The sequence below is a fragment of the Lonchura striata genome, chromosome 3 (genome assembly GCF_046129695.1).
Source record: "Lonchura striata isolate bLonStr1 chromosome 3, bLonStr1.mat, whole genome shotgun sequence".
In the NCBI taxonomy this organism is placed as follows: Eukaryota; Metazoa; Chordata; class Aves; order Passeriformes; family Estrildidae; genus Lonchura; species Lonchura striata.
In genome coordinates this window covers 81,475,589-81,498,524 of record NC_134605.1, presented here as the reverse complement: position 1 = coordinate 81,498,524, position 22,936 = coordinate 81,475,589, and the positions used below count along the sequence as shown (strand labels likewise).

Sequence of the window (22,936 nt, the reverse complement as noted above, 5' to 3'; positions counted from 1 at the left end):
ATTGTATCAGTTTTAATCATATCAACTTAAAATGGAGCGTACATTTTGTTCATCGAACTGTTGTTCTGATGTACTGGACAGATTTATAGTGCAGTTAATACTGCTGTTCCTTTAGATATGAGTTTCCAGTGCTGGAAAAATACCCTAGAAATCAGCCTATGTAATTGGATTATGTTCCAGCTGTTGAAATTACTTTTTCTGTCTTGTTTAGCTCAGAATGTTTTCAAACCACTTTGTAGTACAGTATATGGAACATGTTCGTAGCCTACGAGTTGCCAGTACATCTGTGCATGAGCTGCTTAGAGCCACTGATTGAGTCATTGGTAGAAAAGCAAAAGAATTAGTAAAATACTTGAATCAGAGAGAAAGCTGCGTAATTAGGGCATTGCTTTTATGTATCCTATCATGTAGATTACATGGAGCTGTCTGACTGAGAGTGTGCTGGTGTAGACATTAAATTAAAGATCACAGAATTCAGAAGGTCTGATCTGATACCAAGCACTGTCTTAGGCTTTTCCACTTGATGGATAATATTAGACCAGCAGTACACTATGTACTTATCTTAAATATCAGACTGTAACTGTTCTTGAAAGATAAACATACACAATAATCTGATTTTTTTCTGACATACATATCTAGAAGTTTATGAAAGATTTTGTGTCTTTTTATTATAACAAATTTAAAATGCATATCATGGAAGCAGAGACTTTGCTATCATATTTCTTATTAAATGCATCTGATAGTATTTGTTTCAGGCAATTTAGCATAGTTCCAATAAACATCAATATATTTGTGTGCAGTGAAGCTTTATATTTCCCATCAGATTAAAAATATTTTGCTTTCATTGTTACCTGTTGCAATCAACACAATTTTGTTTTTTTTGAGCAAAGATGGTTAGGTCATCTATATATATACATAAAAACTGCACAAATATTGACATCTAAAATTAGAAAATGGTACTTCTACTTGCCATGTAAAATTTAAATATGCAGCACTAATCCACATATTTCTTGCTAAAAATTTTACTTAGCAATTTAACTTTCTGGAAAGCAATAGTTCATGACTTTATATAGGATCTATTTGTGCAGCAATATCAGTGAAGAATTTCTTTGTATATGTGTACTTTAGTATTTTGAGGACTGAATTTTTTACTTGCTACTTGTTAAAATCCTTATTCTATTTCAGAAATGTTACAGTTTGCACTGATAGAGTAAATTAATATGAAATGGGTTTACATTTATTCTTGATACTTGCTTAAAATTGAGTGGAAAATGTGAATACTTTTATAGTGAGTATAAAACCATCCTATGAATGACTCAGTTGAGTATTTTAGGATAATTTATTATTCACTGGAAATGCAAGAGGGGAAAAGTAGCTGTGTTCTAACACTGTGAACAAATTCACATATTTCATATATTCCACAAGTAGTACAAGTAAGAAATCACAAGAGCTGTAATTTGATGACATTTTGGTCATTTGATTTTTCTTTTCAGTCGGTGGCAAAGACTGGGCGATTGCTGATTAGCCATGAGGCTCCCTTGACAGGAGGATTTGCATCTGAAATCAGTTCCTCAGTTCAGGTACACAGATTATTTGTTTTTAAGTGTTCTGTGTGGATGAATATGTTTCCCTGTAGAAGAAGTACTTAACACTACATTAAAAGCTTTTGTGTTTTTTTAAAATTATTCTTTTGCAGTTTTGTGGATGCTTGTCTTTCTTTATCTGAACAGCTGAGAAATCATGTATCTACTAGGCACTGTGCATGGTGTCTGCTAAGCTATAAATTTAACTTTCACTGCAAAGCAGGGACAATGTGCACTGTGAGATGTGGGGGAAAAAACTTCATGTGTTGTCTGGTTTTAATGTTTTTTTTTTTTTTTCTCCTCTTATGCTTATCCCTTGAGCTTCTTAAAAATACATTCTAGGAATGTTGAAATCAGACAGAGAAAAAGCATTCAGGTCCAGTACAGTATAACATCGAGTGACATGCAGTGTTCAGAGGCCTCCTGAGAAAAGTCTGCAGAAGTTGGCAAGTTTGTGGTGATGCTCATGCATGTGTCAAGCTCATATGCACAGAACAGCTTGGAAAGGCTGAGATGTACATCAGTATCAGTTACAGCTGGAGTATTAGGTTTTGGAAGTCCTTTTGAGCTTTCTGATGTGTTTTATACCTGTACCTCCTTGGAAATTTTCCCCTTAACTTGATTTCTTTCCTGTGCACATCAGTGTTACTGGCTTATATAAACATCTAGATTAAGTGTGTCCAACACTATCTGATGACTCCTTTTTGATTATCTTAGGATAGTTAAATTATAGGACTAGAGTGAAATTGGATTGTAAAATTCACAAAATATAAACTATGTAGGCAGTAACTAAAGCTTGGTAATTAGCCTTTTTATGAAAAGGAATAGAGTTATTAATTCTGGGAGTGTAATTCTGAATTAAATATGCAGAAGGCATCAGAATATTATATTTTTTTGTCTTTGTGGCATAGTTTCTTTTAAAGAGTAGTTGTACTAGTGTACTACGTACTAATGTAATTATATGAAGGTAAATTCATTTTTTTTCTACCAAAATGTTTACTCCATTAAGAACCAAATATTTGATTTCATGGATACCTCATAGCAGCCCTCCAGTGTCTGAAGGGAGTTTACAAGGAAGCTGGAGAAGGGCAATTCATCAGCAACTTTAGTGGTAAGAGTCACGGATTCAAACTGAACAAAGGGAAATTCCTGTTAAATATATAAAAGAAATTCTTTATTGTGAAGGTGGTAAGGCACTGGAACAGGTTTCCCAGAGAAGCTGTGGATGCCCCATCCCTGCAAATGTTCAAGGCCAGGTTGGATGGAGGAGCTCTGAGCTCAGTTGAAGATGTCCCTGCCCATGGCAGGGAGATGGAATGAGAAGAAGGTCCCTTCCAACCCAAACCATTCTATGATTCCATTATTTTTCATCTTTTTAAATAATCAGTATTTGACCTCCTTTCTTTAGTAGGTAGCCTCCGATTAAACTAGGACTAATAATGGCTGCTAATAATAATGCCTACTAATAATAAGGTACTGCCTGCTGTGAGTGCAAGGAATTAATTTTCTTTATAAAATCTCACAAAAATGTGAAATAGGCTCAACAAAAAGAACCTGTCTTCTAGCATCTTGTATTATTATCAACACTTGAGGAGAAAACTATTCTAAGGTGAGCAGCAAAGTCAAAATCTACCATACAACAAAAGAAAGCATATGTGGTGGATAAAAAAGTGAGCTGAAAAAAACAACTTATCAGGAAATATAATTGGAAAAATATTGAATGTCCAATATATTGCTAAAATTACAATATAAGTTTTTAATTCTGACATACACTGAGAAAGACACCTGATTGATCCTTCTTGAGATAATGTTCTTCATATCAGAGATATATCTGACACATATCACTTGTTTAGAAAACAAAGTTGAAAGTGCTTTAGTAAAGGGCTATTTATCTCTGTCAATAGTGAAAGAAAATACTTGTTTTATTATAGTTGCTCATAATTTTATAGTTGTCTTTCTTAGTAAACTAAGTTGTTTGTCTTAAGAAACATTGGTGTATTACATATGCTCCTCAGAATAAATTTTAATATAACTCTTTGGCATTGCATTTGTCCATGACAAGTTTCTTTCATATAAATTGCTTGACTTGACTCTGTGTTGTAACCATATGGTCATTACTCTGTATATCCATTCTTGAAGATTCTATCATCCATACTAAATTGGATTATATGAGTACTTTATAGTATTTTGATGAGTACTTTAAAGATTATACTGCAAAAGAGATTAAAATAAAAAGTTACAATTTTTAAAAGAACAGTATTGCTTTAGGCATAATAAAGACCTTGCTTTTCTTATTCAGTTAAAAATCTTGATCTCTTAATGATCAAGTTAAGTCTGTATGCCTAATATCACTGTGCTGTAAAAATTAAAACAAAAAGTGAAATTCTCTTTTGCTGGATACAATGCATACTGAGAATGCCAAAAATTGGGGATTGCAGTTGGCTTTAGTTTCTTCTTACACATGGAAGCAAAAAAACTTCAATAAAATGTGTTCAGTTGGATTAGATGGTTAGTTTCCATATTGTTATTCCATCCATGCTGTGAGGTCTAATCACAGAAATAAGGTGAATAGAAGTATATAGGCTATTTTAAAAGTTAATGGTCACATACACTTGATGTGATATACAATTCAAGGAAAAGAGATCAAATGGTTATGATGATGGCTTTCACTCACGAACTATAGGAAAAAAATGTATTGAATGCTTTCCTTTTTGCATATGAGAGATTAAAAGCAGCATTTGGAGAGCATGTTAAATCAGATTTGTTGTGTGTTGAGTACAGGATATTTTAAAGGGGTATGTTACTGCACTATGTGGTCATTTACTCTACTTAGACATAAAACTAAAACCAAGAAAAGATGGTGTACTTAAAACTCTACATGATACAACTTTGCCCTTTGCTCTCAAAGGGTATTCTGAAGTGAGCAACAGATACCAGCACAAATTCAATGCAGGTACAGTTAAAAGTCCCAATAGTTTATATTCTGTATAAAAGCTTGCAAAACTGTCATATTCAGCAGAGGAAGTATTAAACTTGCATAAAGCACGGTTTGAGAAGCATTGGAAGAGAAGCCCACTGACATGTCACTTCCAAACTAATGAAGAATTGTGTGTGGAAATCATCAGTACATTAATCATTTGTAATACACAGAAATATAAACCCAGTAACTGTGTCCTGTTTAAAAACAAAAATTAAAAAAAAAAGAAAAGAGAGAACCAGGCAGGATGGAGACAGCTAGCACAAAGAGTAAGAGACTCTTTGGATTACTTCACAGGGTTACTGTCTGCCATCACTGGGAACTTGTTACGGCATGCAGGAGGAAGCATTTTGGGATCATATAAGCCTTGTGGGATGTTTAGAGAAGGAATCAAAGCTGGAGAGATGTGGGGGCCAAGGTGGATTGGGGAAACACAGATATGGAAGAACAGAAAGGTATAAAATGGAAGCTTGTATTGTGGCTTCAATAATATGATGGTTGCTATTTTCTGGTAGGGCTGAAATAAATTCAGGGAAGTAGCATATACTCTCTGGCAGTGATCCTGCAATACAGGAAATGTACATCTCAGGAAGATCTTGGTGGTTTTATACCCATTCTCTGCAAGTAATGGCTAAAGTTTGTAAAAATAGAAAATTACTCTAATAATTTTTAATGTTTTAATTTAAGGAGTTTAAATTTTCATTTAGGAATTTAGATTTTTGTGTACCTTGATGCCATTATAGCTGAATACACCATGAAAATATATGCTCTTATTAAAGAAATGTGTAAGAGTAAAGAAATTTGTTAGCTGATCTGGTAAAAGTCATTGCTGTCTATACAGTAATAAGTCAGCGCATTATTTTTTGGAGACAGGTGCTCAGATGCATCATTCTTGCAGGAACTGAGCAATTCTGATTTGTGTCCCTGTCTTTAGCACAGTCTTTTCTTACTGCCTGGTAAGCACTTTGTCCTTGGGCATCTGCCTGCACAGGGGATATTGGGTCAGCTACCAAAGAAATGTTCAGGTGGACAGGTGAAGGCAGCTCAGTCCTCAGGAGCCTTTCCAGAGGACTCAGCATGTTTCTCAGAATTACACAGAAGTATCAGTCTTCCAGAAGACTGGTATCAATCAGAGGATAGGACTAAGAAAACTCAATGAAATAACCTATTTCTGAGAGCTGAGTTACATGATCTTATTTTTTCAAATCTTGCATTCTGTATCTACAAATTGGATATAACAGTATTTGACTGTTTGATCAGTGGTGCTTTAGATTTATTCCTCCTGTAGCAAAATAAGGCCCAATCTCCAGTAAGTGGTGTAATTTCCTGCTAGAGTATGGCATTAGGGAAAATTAGATGAGCTGGTTTTGTGAGAAGCATTTCAGGAAAAGTGGGTTTATTGTGAAATACCTTTCAAACACATAAGAGTTCCACAGCAGTTTTATCCTAAAGCAGGTTACCACAGGAAAAAATGTGCCCAAAAAAGTTAAAGAACAAGAAAAAAAAAAAAGTAATTATTTCAGCAGTATGAACATTTAAAATAAAATAACCTGGTACTGACTGATATTAAACAGGAACTGTGTTGAGTAACTATTATTTTACAGAATCCTAATGAAAAAATTTCACCTTTCCAACAAAATGCTTTCAGAATGTTTGTCCCAAATACTTCTTCATACCAGTGCTTTATCTATCTTTAGAATTTGGGATGTTGAGATATTCCAAACAGTTCCATTATTTTAGTTTTCTGTGAGTAGAAGTTAAAATGGGATTTCCCAAGGAAGTCCTCTGTGGGTCTCTGTGGTGCTTTGAGGAAGTGAATGCAGTGCAGTACTTAAAAATACCCATGGGATCAGGTTTGAGTTTCAGATTATGTAGCTGTGTTTGTACTTAGTGCCAAAGGAACTAATGAATAATTTTGGGATTGATTTTGAAGTTATGGTGAATAGCATCAGATTTTGTGTTGGTGCTACTTGAAACCTTATTTTAATGAACAGGCTGTAAACTGGTATTAAAGTTGGACTTTATTGAAAGCAGTGATTCTGGTGTAACTGTTATTCATTTATAGGTGACTGTTTTCATTCTCACAAGGTGTATTGGAGCAAATTGCCTTTTGAGCTAACCTTTGAGACATAATGGAATGTGTATGTGTTAAGAAGCTGGAGGAGCTTGAGGTACAAATTGTTAGAACTACATAATTATGGAAATGAAGGAAATTTTAATTGTTCTCTATTCAGCTGGAGAAATAATAAGACTCAGATATATTTCTCTGAGTTGATTAGAAAAATAATTGATGCCAGCCTGGACAACTTTTCATAGGACACAGGCCCTTTTCACTGAGTACCATTTCATGGAATGACTAAAGAAAGAGGCTCTGGACTAAATGTTGCATACATATCAAAGGAAAAGTCTCACTTAAACATGTAGGTACAGCAGTATGGTTTTTCATCTGATGTAAGAAAATTACTACATCTAAATTGATATTTTTTAACTCCCTTTGTCACAATTACAATACAGTTAATCACAATGACAATAGTCAGTAAAATTGGAAGAGATAAAATATTGACACAGTGTAGTCCTTCATTTGTTATCCTATTTAACTTTCACTAGCATTCTTTTGGCACATCTAGCAGCATAAGCTACAATATAAAAGTCTGGTTTTATAGATCACACAATAGTTTCTGACAGTAGGAGTTTGATCTAGAGAATATTGGTATAGATATAAAGAAAAGCTAAAATAAATACAGGCAAATAAATCCAAGGTGGTCATAAATTGTTCAGCAATACTAAAATGAATAGGGATTTGAAAGAAAATAAAATCAAAGTATACAGAAATAAGCCATAATGATGAAAACCAATAAGACTATTTCTTAAGTGAGGGATTGAGAGCAGTAAGGGAAATACCAGCATAAAGTTGCCATTCAGTGACTGGAGACAAAGGTACATGAAAATGTTGCCTGTGTTAATTAATTGTGACTCTAAACAGTTCAGCAAACTCCTAGTTTATGAGGTAGTATGAACTAGAAGAATTTTTTGCTATGCAAATGTGAAATCTTGCATAGGACTGAATGTCAGCTTATTTTGTTACACAATGTAGAAAATAAGGGTGAATAGACAAAATGTTACAAACCCAGGGTTTCTCAAAGGAAATGAAGCTTTGTTATTCATCTATTTTAAAAAAATGTTTATACTCTATGAAAAATATTTGAAAAATAAGATTCAAAAGTTCAGTAAAATTGATATTTAAAAAATCCTCTTTCAGTTTAGGAATTTGATGTATGAGTTTAATGTGAATCATTTTAAGTAATTATCAAGCTAGGAGTTATTTTTTACATTAAAAGAGCTTTCCAAAGAGCTTGGATATAGCAGTAAATATTTAGCAATTTTTTTGTTTGTTTTCTTTTGTAAATAAGAAAGAAGAAATTCTGTGCCTTGTACTACACTGTGTGCCCTGTGGAGGAGCATTGCTCTTCACTGCTATAGTGCCTACGCAGTCCTGGGCTTGTGAGCACAACTGTTGGAATTTGGTGGTTGTGTTTGTCAGGCAGAGATGGCATTTTCCTGAACTTCTATCACATTTAATAGAGAATCAAAATCTAACAAGCAATGCCTCTTCACAGGGTAGTGCCTGGGATTTTCTTCACACTAAATCTTTGAGGCTAAAATTATTTTGGATGTTACACAAAAGTCTCTTATTATAGTTTGAATCAATGCATTTAAGTGTCTTAATTTTCATTTGCCTTATGTTCTGATACCTATACCCATACAGATGTCTTGGTTAATAACTAAGAAATGCAGTGGAGGATGTGAGAAATTCAGAGGATTTTTTTTGATGTTATCATGTCATAAAGTCCAATTTACCCATGAGAATTTATGCATACATATTTAATTTTAGTGAACATAAGGAAGAACAAATTCTACAATGAAAATGGCAAATTATTGTAGTAGTGGCATATGTTATACGTTCAGCTGCAAAGAACTGTTGTGTTCTCTCTAGGCTGGAATAAATTCAATACTGAGCAGAGAAAAGTGATTTAATGAATTCATTCAGCCAAATATTGGACAGGACACACTATTCTGTACTGTGCAAACCTCCCAAATAAGTTTCTTAAAACAAGCACTGCCCCCCCCAGCCCCCCAAATCCTGAAACAGCATTCAACCTTGGGAAATGAAGTGCTCAAAAATGGTGGTGGATTTTCATAAAATCAGCCCCAGAATACACTCTCTAAAGGTGTAAACACTATTTACATGTCCAATTAGTCCAGTCTCTATACATAACAAATATCAAAATGTCTTTATTCATCTGCAGCTTAGCTTCAAGTGTTTCCAGCTTCTGTGAAGCACTCCATGAAGAAGTCCACACAGGAGAGGGCATGTGGGCTAAGATAGTCCCAGCCATGAGGTTGCTTGTGCACACTCGCTCCCCTTGGCTTTGGGCACTGTGGCATTCCATGTGTGAGAGGACATGAACATGAACCAACACCTTGCCTTCAGGTGGTGTTTCAGTCTGCCACCTGTGGCATGTCCTTCTGATAGCAAAGGATTAAACCTTGTTTGAATCCCACTGGCACTGATTTGGACATGGATTTCTGCACTATGTGATTGTGCCCCATCTACTTGGCTTTGGGTCTGTTCTGTCTAAAAAATATGGGTTGGGATAAGCTTTTCTCATGTGCTATGGGGCTCAAGCTGCTTCTTTACATGAAAAATGGGACAGGAGCTTGGCAGTTTTCATAGGCACGCAAAGGAGAGGAGAACTAGGTGCTGCCTCACTAAAAGTCTGTAAGTGAGAGAACAAGTCCAGCAGTAAGGTTTTGAGGGACTGTTCCCAGTATATGTGGATAAATGCCCACTCTTTTGGAGTGTGCAGCACATGCCAGCTTTGCTGCTGCAGGACCAGAGTTCACAGATGGAAAGGATGGGTTGGAGGAGAGTTGTGTTCCCATGAACGCCTCATCATGGATAGAACAGGGAAAGCTCAAGCCAGTGATCAGCTTGTGGCTGCCTGCTTCTCCAGGCTATTTATGGTAGGCAAAACCCTGCAAGATAGGCACTTTTAACAAAAGCATTAAACTGAGGAAAGAGCATTTTAAAACTTGGGGTTAAATTGAATGCTCTGTATGGAGTTACTTATTTTCAAGTAAGTAATGTATTGAGCAAGGACTTTTGTGACTGAAACAAAATAACCCTTTCATGTCCTACTTTCAACTATATTGTGTGTTAGGCAGAGGGCAGAATTTCTTCCAGTTGCATCAAACTCTGTCTTCACCTGTCAGAACTGGTTTTCCTTGCATTAGTGGGGTACAGAAGTGTGCAGCCAAGTACTTTTATTTTTAATTGCAAATTCCTGAAGAGGCACAAGTTTATCCCTGTTCAATATGAAGTGATAAAGTGACAGAATATGCTGAATGTCATTGTGGTTCAGTGAAATCAAAAATTTTAAGTATTGAACAATTCAGTGTTTGATTCACCTTAATTAATCAAGTGTAGAGTATAAACTGTTCTCTTAGTCCAATAAGGACATTTTTTCCATGTTCTGATATTTAATTTGGCATGCAAATGTTCATATGCCTGAGGCTGAGCTCCAGCATCATTGTCCTGCTGATACATCCGTGTTCATTCATTGTGATTTATAACTTTAAACAATGTGTTTAGTCTTCCATATGGTAATTCTGAAAAAGGCCAAAAACATGGGCACTGAGGCAGAATTACAATTTTCTCTTTTCTGTGCACTGCCCTCCATTTGCATTTCTATCTCTCTAGCTATCAGGAATTCTTCTAATGGGAGGAACCTTATTGTGTTTTTACTTACTCTAAGGTAGAGTTTACCTTTTCTTTTATGGTAGAGTTTTACATTTAGTTTTAATACAAACTGTTTTGATTAGAATCATGTTGTGATTCTAACATTTATGCTTCTGATAGCTTGTGGAGCTGATAGAAATGAAATGGTTTTAATCCACATTGTGAGGAGGGCAAAAAACCCTTCTCTGAACTGCATATCCTATGTTTTCTGCTCTGTGATCCAGTGATATTTTTCCTTTTTTTTTTTTTTTTTTTCCCTAATACCATATTGTAGTTCAGTAATGTCAGCATTCCAACTGATATGTAAATACAGCTAATGATGATCTAGGAGAACATCAAAACTATGAACTTCCCTCTAGCAATTTTGGGTCCCTGATAAGCCTATTACTCAGCAGACCTTTATATTACACCCTGTCAAATCACTGACTTGTTGATTAATGAAATTTAATATAAATAAAGTTTTTTTTTTTAAATTCTGACTCTAGTCTGATAACAGACGATCTTTGACAGGGCTCTGGAATAAGGCAACTACTAATTCAAGGATATTCAACTTCTCTCCTGCCTGAAAACTGAACAATACCGTGTGTAACTTGCTTAATTTTCTTTGCATTATCTTTAATTCCCACTAATTTTTGAGTTGCTTTAGAACTACTGTTAAGTGCTTTGAACAGCAGTTTATGATAGGGAGCCCAGGAATCCCCTGTAAAAGTGCAATAATGACCTTTCTTTCAATTTCCAATCCTCTGGAGCTATAAAATCTTGAGTGGTGAAAATCGCTTAACCTTTGTCATAATTTCTCCAAATGCTTCAGTGGGATGCTAGAATCCTTTACTAGCCACAGGTATAGCAACTTAAAATGTACTAAGGCATCTTGGCAAGCCAGGGTAAAGAAAAATGTGGAGGTTTTTAATTGCACTGTAAGTCAGGTTTACTTTCTTAAGTAAACCATACAATCACTACCTTGTATTATTTACTAAAAAAATTAGTGTGTTGGTTTGGGGCTGTAAAGTTCTGATTCCAGCAAGTACATTCTGCTTTTTCCCTGGCCTTTCATATTTTGATATGGCTGTTAGAAATGGTCTGACTAGACTATTAGTTTAGAGCAACAGACATAGTTCAGAGTAGCATGATTAGAGTAAAAAATCTATGCAGAATAGGGGAAAATTATAGAACAACACAGAAGAAACTATCCTTCTATGTTAATGGCTCAGTGAAGTTTTAAAAATAAAAATAAATATGTAAGGAACTTTGTCTTTTTAAATTTTCTTGCAGGTTTAATTTAATAATTACATAAAAGGCCTATAAAACAGTGTGTGTGTATTTATTGATGTTTTATGTATGCTCACAAGATTATTTTGGTTCTGTGGTGAATGTATTTGTAGGAGGGGATGTAAAAAGAGCCTCTTGAGCTCTTCTGAGCTGTGCTCTTTCAGAGTACTGTGAATTTTATACTGTTGTTGTTGGCTACATTAAGATTTTTAATATAGAAGACAAAATGGAGGGTGCAGTTTTGCTACCTCAAAAAACTAGTCTAGGAGTTTCTGCTGCTTCCTTGAGAAGGGAACTGCCTGATCTCCCTGGGGTAGGAACAGCTTCTCAGTGCCCAGAGGTCAAACCTGGCTTAAAGGCTCAAATCTGGATCTACAATAGTAGGATAAGTTATGACAGTGCCAAGTTTCCATGTTTTAGGTAGGTACAGAGGAAGAAATTTTCAAACAGTCTTATTTGTCCAGTAGTCCTTTTGAATGCAAATGGCTACATGTTCATTGCAATCATGGAGGGATCTAGGAGTTACAGTGATGTAATTAAAGAGCTCCAAAAGTGATTAAAGCTAGTTAAATGCCTGAATAGCAGATGTAACCCTGGAGCTAGTTTCCAAGGGAAGAAAATGTTACAGTCAGTTACATGAGAAAAATTACCACACTGGGAGAGAACCTTGTGTGTCCCTCTCTTCCTAGGGTCTTACTTGTGACAAGGTCTGTGCTAGAGAAAGCTCTATTCTGTAGTGTAATACCACCAAAAGAGTGAGCTAAGGTACTCATAATTGTACATATAATTCATATGCTGTATATCAACGTGCCAGTGATGCTTTATGTAGTTGTGCTGTTTGCTACCACAGTGGGATTTTGAAAGGCAGCTTTATTGAAAGAGCTGTAATAGTACTGGCATCTGTCTGCATCTTGTTGGAAATGTTTGTTACTCTTACCACACTTAACAGTGATCATGGTGAGCAGGAGACAAAGTTCCAGCCACACACAGCACAAATCCTTCTAATGACACTTATCTCACAAGCAGAAAAGGCTGGTGAAGAGTTAATGCTCATTGCAACTGAGGAAGGAAGGAAGGGCTGCTTCCTCTTTACCAAATACTGAAGTAATAATTTTATAAAATAACATTCAAAACTGAAAAAGTTTCTCTATGAAGAGCCAAATCCATCTTTTATTAATCTATATACAGAAGGTTCCGAAGTTTCTAGAAAAGCTGATCTGTGTAGCTGTAGCTGGAATTGTTCCTCAGATACATTTGTTTGGAAATAATATTTTGTTCCCTGTCATCACTGAAGAAGTGCCTTTTATCCATGTTCCAGCATACAGCATGCTCATCACCCAGCTGTGTTTTGCTGAAGCACTAAGCATGCACAAATGACTAACAGTAACTTGGGTGTCTAAGGAGTGCAAATGTCTTCTTGAATAGAAGTTTGAAGTGTTTAACTTTTTCCCTATATCTAGTGAAAACATGCAATTTCTCCTGTATATTTTAAAGAAACTGCTGTCCTACATTTGGAGTAATGCAGATTAGGAAGGAATATGGATAAAATGCGACTTTCTACTCAAAATAACATTAAAAAAAGACCTGACTCTTCTTCCAGGGGGTGATAGGCAACACAAGTTGCACAGATTTAGGTCATTATGTGGATACCATATCCTCTCAATCTTCATGTATCTCTGGCATTATCAACTTGGCTCTGAGTTGCCCACAGTGAAAATGTAGGTCCTGGTGATGAAATATGTGGAATTAAGATTTCATTCTTAATACCTCACTTTTAGTATTCCACTTCTTTTACATGTCAGTGCATGGAGAGGATAGTTTGCCCTAAGAATCACCTGTTTTCTTCTTTAACTGATTGCACATGTGTACAATTGGAAAGCTCTAGTTCTTTAAAGCAAAGACTTTAATGCTTTGCTTTGTTGTACCTTCTTTTTTCCAGCCAACAAGGCTAGTTCTGCTGGACATTTGCAATAAGTAAATAGCTGAAAAGTGCCAAGAAATAATATGCCAAGACTGTGTTCTAATATTACAGTATCAGGAATAATATTGATGGATGTATTAAGTATGTCACTGTATGTTCTAGACAGGAAACATTTCATGTTTTTGCTCTGATTTTGTTGATTTCATCAACATTAGAATCCTATATGGCTTTGTACTTTATATTACATAAATATCCAGTACTTACTCTGTACTGAGAGACCTAAATGAGTCTGTATAGCAGCCAACTGTAAGAGTAAACTTGTAGCTTGGACACACTTAATTATAAGCTCTATTATTCAAAATGAAGTACATTTTTTGAGAGAACTCGGTGTTCCTCAACACAATGATTCAGTTCAAAATTGCACCCATGCCACATGAAATGGTAAAAGCAGCAGTAAAGAAGGAATCTTCATTATCCAGTGTGTCTTGCCTTGCTGGAAGTTTTAAAAAGCAATGCAGTATATTTATGCAGTACAAATATATTACATTTTATACATTACAACTATCTAAAAAATATGCCACAACTATTGTGGGTCTGTCACAGACAATCAGAAAGGGAAATTCTATTACTTTAGCTTTTGGTTTTAAAGCTATTTGTGAGACTCCTCAGTCTTCTGTTTTCCAGTCCTTCTCATACAAATTTTCTTTTTAAAGGTGCCTGGTTTTTTTGTTTTTTTTTTTCTTTAGAAGATAACCTGTAGTTAGACTAAGTAATCTGTATTTGGTTACCTAAATATATAGCCTGACTTAAAAAAGAAACAAAAAGACATCCACATCTGTCTTGAAGCTTACTGAAAGAGTCCTGCTTGCTTCTTTTTCTTAGTGGTTTTCATTCAAGAAAAACTGAGTGAAAAATGGTTAATCTAATCTACTCTAAAATAATCTAATCTCCTAGTTCTTCCTTTTAAAGTTTATAGGCCATAGATCATCTGAGGAGGAAATGAGAGACGAATGTCATAATCACAGTGATAATCACTTTTTCATAATACTTACCATAATATATAATCACTTTTTCAAATGAAAGTACTGAAAGCAAAAGGAAGGGTCTATATCTAACTTTTCTGTTCAAATGTAATTGAACCACCGAGATCAACAAGTCGTTAGTTAACTTTGGCTTAGCTAGCAATTCAAAACTTCTTTAAAGAAGCTTTTCTACCTTGTGAGAGAGATCTGATTTTTACACAGCAATTTTGCACTCATAATTGTGTGACTGAAAACGTGTTGGGTTTTTTGTCCCTCTCTGCACATTTATTTATTTTCATAATTTATTTAAATTTAGAGTGCTTTAGAAATAAGAAGATAGGAAGTTGTGTGGTTTAAAAGTTTCTCTTAAAATGGATTGTAGATTTGGGAGTATCTTATTTCCTGAGGCAGCAACACTTTTGTGTTGAACAGTGATGTGTTTCATGGTTTGCAAATTTAAATGATGAAATTTGCCTCCCCATGGACAGAGATTGACACTTGGCTTGCACGTGTATTATGCCAATAGATACAGAAATCTGTTATGGCGATATAATGAGAATTTTTAGAAATTGAGATAAAATTAATACTTAGAATAAAAGTTATTTTTCCTGTCCTTTCCTCTGATTTATTTCCTTACCTGTGAGTTGAACTTGCCCCTGAGCAAGCATAATTTATGGGTGGGGGATGGCTTGCAAAAAAGGATGGCTGAGAATTATTACAAACTATGTTTCAGAAATCTTTCTATACTGAATTTCATGTCAGGGATGTGAACCTTTCAATCACTTAACTTTTAGAAAGTTGTATGACTTCTGTGATGATGTGAGTATATAATTTGAGTCTCCTGTGGTTAAAAACATGACTTTCCCAGGAATTGTTTTATTTGAAAGATATAGATATAATAATCTTTACCACACATATAACATTTGTTGGACATAGGAATATCCACTGTGATAAAATAAGTTTTTTTTTCTGTTATACTGACCATGTATTTTGTATTTTATGTGTGCAAACAGTCTAATAGAAAGTAAGCAGGAATAATTGAATAATAGTTGATGCCATACTGAGGCTATTCCTCATTATCGCTTCTTGTGAACATCACAGGTAAATACACTCTAGATAACATAATAAAACTAGCTTCTATGAATTTCAAAGAAAATCCCACATCTCAGAGTTGTACTATGAGAACTGTTGAAATGATTGCAGCCAAATGACTTCATATTGCAGAAGTGAATTTCAGATCTGAGTCGTGGTAGTACATGATACTACTCGAATTAAAGATGAAAGAAAAATCTGCTACTGAAACCTGCATTCCAGTGTTAGTAACTTAAACTATGACCAGAATAAAATGTATTTCTAACCATACAAAGGTGAATTGCCAAAGAAAATATCTTCCCTAATCTGACTGCAGCCAGTAGTTAAATAAAATTGCTGAATAGCTAAAATAAAATGGTTTTACAGTGTTAAATAAATTAGAATTTTGGTTTGTTATTGAAGTTCTATATGGTACACATTTGTATAATTATGTGGGCCCTTTTTCTTTAATCAGCCCCTAAAATATTTATCATGGTAGATATATTTTACATTATTAAAACCAGATCCTCCTCACTGATATATTCCCGGGAAAAAAAAAAACCTGGCTATTTGCGTATGTTCCAGTGCTTTAGTGCTTTACTGTGGGATGTAGTTCTGCATAAGTTAGTCCTACTCTGAGTCATGAGCTGGGAGTGCTGCTAAAAATATGATGAAGATCACTTACACCTGTGGAAGTAAATCAGATTTATTTTGCTTGAAAAGCCCTGTGCAATATCTAAAATTCATTGCAAGTGTGAGATCTTGGTCCTTTATTTGTGTGCTAACAGATATCGTGCCAGCTGCAGGCAGCAGCCCTCTGCTCACTGCCTTGTGAATTACCTGGCACTTTGAGATTTAGAGGTGTGAGGGCCAATTATCAGCCCTTGTGTAGCATCTATCTTAATACAGTCCTGCTTTGCAATAGTTAAGGTTAGTAGCATGAGAGGCATAAAAATAGAGCCAGTGATTGCCGTGTATCAAAAAAAGGTAAACACTTAAAATGCTGATTGAAACCATCAGGAAGAAAGAGCTATAAAAGTTTGGGGTAACATTAGGAAAGGCTGGGCTTCATTATTTACTGGACACACAGATCTGACAAGCCATTTAATTGTGACTGAGTTACACACGTGTACATTTCCTTTACTTTCCTCTTTGTCACAGAGGGAGGAAAGTCTCTTAAATTCAGCCATAGGGAGTGATATGAAGCGTGTTCTCCCTGAGAGGAAAAATACAGCCTGAGTAATATCAAAATATCCCAAATCTGCTTTCTATCATTACTAAAGTCCTCTCTGATACTGGCTAGAATGGAGTCTCACTGGATATCACAGGTGTGTTAACTTGAATAGAGCAAACAGCATAATTTTTAACAAAACCTGAAGGTGGTATCTTCTCCCTCTCCCCCTTAATATCTGTTAAGGGCTGGAAGGAAACCTCCTGTTTCTCTTAGAGAATTGTCATTTACACGCACTTCAATTGCTGGAGCCTTAACAATTTGCTTGGAAATAGCTGCACTGTGCAACAGCTTTATTCCTTGTAACTGGCAGTTTCTGCAAAGGCGTAGAGACAAATTTCTGATAGTATTCAAGGAAGCTTCACTGTTTAGGAGTCCTAGATGTTCATCATACCCTTCTCCAGTCAGTTGCAAAATTCTCTGTGTTTGCTTTTAATATTGTCGTAATTTACTAGCAGTAGATATATTAAAACATGATGCAGTTGAGAAAGATGGCTGAGATAAGGGTTTTAAATTACTATTAAGTTTGGCTTGGCAGCTGATGTGATTAAAAGGAATTATATTGTAACATGCCTTTGTATCTCCCCTGAAGGAAGTGGCAGTGCTTGTGCTTCCTGAAACCTTAGGGGTACACAAATCAGAAGGAAAAAGAATGGAGAAGTATGGCTGCAGATTTTACTGGCAATTTTCAAGTTTGAAAATAGTAAAAGAATATTGTTTTGATGCTTCCAAAATGGAAGAATAACTCTTAGGTTTTTTGAATGGTAAATTTTTTTTTTCTTTTTTTTTTTTTTTTTTTTTTTGGCGGAAGGTTTTGTTCTTAAGTTCCTGACTGGATAAAGTTACATGAATGATGCTGAACTGCTGGTATACATCAGTCATGAAAAATCAAACCAGTCATCACATTAAGTTTCCTATATAGGTGACTTTGTTTTCCTGTCCATTTTGACAAAACATTATTTTTAGATAACAAGAAATAAGAGTAAAAACCAATTTTTGGGGAGATACATGCCAGCTTTTACACTCTTCTCTTACTATGGTGCTTGCAAAACCCCCAGGATTACAGTAGCCATTCTGCTAAAGGGTTATGTCTGTGTGTTGCCCTAAAGATGAATGTGAATTGAATTTTTGCTCCATAGTTTCTTTGGGGCTGAAAAGGATGTGTTTGTGCTACTGTTCTTCTGGACTGTTTTCCCTGCTTTCTCATTTGTACTTGGCAATGTGAGCTGCAGCTCTTGAGAAGATTATTAAGATCATTAACAGATCCTGGAGATATTTTCACAGCCGTGGCCACTCTCCTTTCCATTTTTGTGTGCCTTGGCAATGGCATGGGAGAGAAATAATGGCTTTTGATTAACAGAGAAATGCATAATCTGGTCCTCTGTGTTTATGGATTTTAAATAATCATATGTTGAAACTCAAGAGTGTTACATCAACAGAAGGCATGATACCTCTGTCACACGGTGCTGGGGACTCTGCCTACGATAGCAAAGATTGTTAATTAGAGAAAGCAGAGCAATGAAGACTTAGAATTTTCTCAGTTCTCACAGTAAATCTGTATCTGTTATTTTAGAAAGTTTTCAAATCATAAAAGCTTTTTGCAAAAGGTTGGCCAGTGTCTAATAACCTACAGTCCTGATGTCAGTGCCTACGCAAGCAGGCTTTCTGGTTTACTTTGCACTTCCCCATATACAATGCAAACAGATAGCTAATGACTGGGTAAATACAATGGGAATGTACTTTGTGCACTGTGTGTTCTGAGCTTGAGTGTTTTGGTCTTTATTTTGTTTGCCTATTTTTATATTCTTTCACAAGCACATTTTGTAATGATGGGATATTACAGAGTTTCTGGTACAGTACAGAGGAATAATACAAGGCATGTATTGTGTTCACTCTCTTTAAATCTGAAATCTTTGCTGATGCCAATTATTTTTGGCTTTTATTCTTTTGAACTAATATAGTATGAACAGGGGTTATGTGCTATGATTCATTAGGACAAGAGTGTTCATTTAAGGCAAAAAAGAAAAAACGAGACAAAAACATAACTGTCAGACTTTGGCCTATCTGTTTTCCTTTCCTGGCTTTTAATTTATTTTTTAAATAAAAATCCATGAAAAGTCCAAATACATGAAAGAAAGGACAGAGAGAGCTGAGGAAGAAGTCATTAGCTGAGAACTACTTCCAGTTGTAGTATTAACTCACAAGGATTACATTTGTGTTATGTAAGGGATATAATTTTCAAAACCACAAAGCAAAGACATTGAAAGCAAAGTCTTTAAAACCAGTCTGATCTTGGACTTGCTAATACAGCCCAGAATGCCATTATCTACCCTTGTTGGAAGTGCCTGATTCTACCTGTCTTTTTTTCTGACAGGATTTCCAACATCTTTTCCGGAGAGCTGCATTCCTGACAGCTGTCCTCAGCTTGCAGTGGTGCTCAGGGTGCTTGGGTGCTGGGTGTAGGGCTTGTTGTGCTCCATGAGGTGCTTGTCCTTCTGTTTCTCTGTGTGATGAGGTGCCTCTGAATAGCTGCTCCATGTCCCAGCTTATCAATCCTTTTCCTCCATGTTTGTCCCCCCTGTATTTTTGCTATGTGTACTCCATCCCTGAAGATTGAGGATAAAGTGTCGGTGAACACTGATCTCCAAGGAAAATGTCCACTAATCACCTGTCTATTAGATTTTGTTCTGCTGATCACCACCCTTTGAACGTGACTGATCCAGACAGTTTTCCACCAAAGCTCATTTTTGCAACTTGCGTCTCACTCATGTCTCTTCCTTTAGCTTGACTAAAGGAAGGCTATTGACAGCCTTGCTGAAATCCTGGTAGAACAGTCTACTCTTCTCCCCTTTTCCATTTCTTTGATATCTCATGTTAGAAGGCAGTCAGATTGATCAGGCAAGATTTGCCCTTGTTTAATTCATGTTGACCATTCCCAAACAACTTTTGCTCCTGGACATGTCATTGAGACCCTATGGTGGTCTTGGATATGGAATCAAGAACGATTTGCTAAGTCTTTCTAGAAACTTGATATTAGGCTGACTGGCTCACAGCTGTAGATTCACATTTCTGTAGATCCTCCTTGCCCTGCCTAAAAATGTGAATTAATTATATTGCTCTGTAGATCATGTCCCTACTCTATCTGATTCCTGCAATCATACAGGATTTGAGGAAGAAATCACTTTTATAAATCTTTCTGTGGTACCAGGGAGTCCCTCTAAGCAAAAACCCAAATCCAGTTCAACCACCTGATTTAGTGGAAAGGTTATGCTGGGTTTTGTTTATACAGTACCCAGTGGCCTGAACAGAATGGATTGGCAGAAGGGCATGGGCTAGTCTATTCTTACATAACTAATTTTCCTAATTAATTTAGAATATTATGGTGGAAAGAAAAGAAAATTAATGATAACATTTCTGAAAAAAAACCCATAGCAACTCAATGCCTGGCAGTTACTCTGTCGATATGAAAAGCTGCAGTGACCATATGAGACCGGAATGCTTTTGCTATGTATTGTGTTAACATCTTTCACTACCTAAATTACCTCTCATCTGGTCTGTCAAGACCAGTCATCATCAAACAGGTCAATTTGGATTTTCTTTGAACATTCTTGTGACATACTTTAAGGTTCAAACAGTGACACTTTGAGATACTTGGAAAAGATAATCTGAATTAATATTTTATTATTTTTGAAGGAAGGAGGGTATTTATTTTGGAAGTCTGGTAGGCTTTGTATCCTGCAGAGATGCATGGTTTTCAGCATCAGCTTTCTCTGTAGGTTTTTTTTGCACTGCATTCCTTTGCAACAGTTGGAATTAGACAAAGTAGACAAATTGAACAGTGCTCAGAAGGAAATCTGGAAGATTTTCTCTCCTAGATTCCTGGTTTGTATATTGCTGGCTGATTTAGATAAAAGAGGACTTCAGTTTGGAAAGGTTGGAACCTGTTATGTGTTTGGGAAAAATTAACAAGAAAAGCAGCAGAGCATTGGAGCATGGGTGTCTGTCTCTTATCTAGGATTGCTTGACCATATTTCTCCTGATCCCTGATGCTAGATGAGCCTTGACTGCTGTTGACAAAAGGCTTTTACTTTATCTCTTACTTCTTGGTGTCACATAGTTTCCATAAAGTCTTAGTGTATGAATCCACTTTATCTTTGGGATTACTGGAAGCTATCTGTGTGAAACAGAATGGTTCTGTGTGGGGCAGTGGACTGGGTGTTCTGAAGAACAATTCAGATCTCCACACTATCAAGTTACATGACCCTGTTGCATAATTAAAGATTAGTTTTTATTGTTTTTTCTTACTCTCTGTTTTTAGTGTATCTTTCTTATTTTCATTTTTGCCTTTTCTCATATTCAGCGTTGTTCAGTTATTTTAGCAGCTCTTTCAAATATTCCTGGAGGGAAAACAATCATATGGTCTAATTTACAAGAAAATATTTTAAAATGAGCTAAGGAAAACCTGTAATGGTAAACTGATTTGTTTTTAACTCAGGCCATAAAAATAATTAGAAAAGCATTTTGAAGTTGCAAGTAAACCTGTTACTGTCCTAAGATGCATTGCAGAGTGAGCAAGGGCACACTGTAAGGGATTTTGCAGAATGCAGCACAAAGTCTTTCCAGAAGTTGCAGAGGTTCAGTGACTTAGAATGTCCCCTAAACTATGACAATATTGGCAAGTAGCTAATTGTTCTTGCTGAGACTTCTGCTCTAGGTTGATGCTCATCCACAAATACTGGGTAGTTACATTGAATTACTGCTTAACTGAACTCCACTGTCATGTAATTTACCTCCACTTGGCATCAGTGCAGTCAGTAAAAATGTCAACAACTGAAAATAAGTTCTTTAAATTTTGAGTTGTCATATAAAACTTGCTAGCTTCACTTACAAATGATAGCAACATATGACCTTCATAATTCTGAGGGGTGTTGATTGGTATCTGTTTATTTTTCATTACTTAAAAATTGTTTAGTAACGGTCAAAGAAAATTTTGAATTTATTACATTTGTGACTGTTTTATATTCTTAAGCTGTATATATCTATGCTTGACTGGGAATGTTCTCCAGAGGCAAATGTGCTGCATCTGTAATTGAAAATAAGCCAATAGTTTACATTGTACTGTGGATAGATAATTTCTTAATGCAAACTACTTTGTTAGACATAGTTTTAATTAAGGTCAGATTTTTATCTATTTCTTTAACAGCAGATGAAACAGAATTTTACACAGAAGAGCTGACCCTTCTCTAAAACTGATTGACGTATGCAGAGCATGTTTAATCTCTGCTGTATCTTATATTTGATGTTAGGTTAGGATGCCTCACTTAAACTGAAGTTAGCGAGAAGTTCCACTCTTAGAGGGAGTAATAACAGACAGCTGAACTGTCTGCATAATTTACAATAGATGATTTATGAATTCCATGTCTGGTAAGGATTACATGCTGAAAATCCCTCATTTTGAGTAAGGAGTACTAATATCATCTCTTCAGACAATTCATAAACATTCATAAGACAGCACATTGTTTTCAGAAGTACTTTTTCGGTTTTACTGTTTAAAGTTTTAGGGTTAATAAATTATGTGTGATTAGCACTTAAGGACACTCAGGTTTGTCTATTCAGAATCAAACAATTTATCTCCAGATAAATGGTTCCTTACTAAGTAAAGGACTATGGTGCTTTTTCAAAGAACAGTTGTTTATTTAGGATAATTCAGTATTTCTAATAAGATAAAGAATGTATTTAAAATTAGATTAATGTTCTTACCTCTGAAGATGTGATGTGGAGATTAGCTTTAAAATGCAGAGGTGATTAGAATTTAACACTGAGGACAATATCTAATAGCTGCATACCCAGCCCTCTGAGCTGGAAGGCAGGAAGGGGGATCCGAATGAAGATCCCATAATCCAAGACAAATGATCAGTGACCTCCTACACCACATAGACACACACAGGTTTATGAGTCTGGGTGGGATCCACCCAAGGCTATTGAGTGAACTGATGGAAGTGATCACTGAGCTCTCTGAGACCTTGTTGCTCTCTGCAACTACCTGTAAGGAGGTTGTAGCC

The 22,936-nt window shown here is 35.7% G+C and overlaps 1 protein-coding gene across 2 annotated transcripts in view; it reads left to right on the top strand.

Moving 5' to 3' along the window:
- Positions 1–22,936, top strand: part of BCKDHB (branched chain keto acid dehydrogenase E1 subunit beta) — a 145,042-nt gene that overhangs the window by 61,733 nt on the left and 60,373 nt on the right. For both annotated transcript variants that reach the window (XM_021541605.3, XM_021541604.3), the window contains exon 9: positions 1,494–1,580. In XM_021541605.3, coding sequence (XP_021397280.1) covers positions 1,494–1,580 — 87 coding nt within the window. The remainder of the gene's footprint in view (positions 1–1,493; positions 1,581–22,936) is intronic.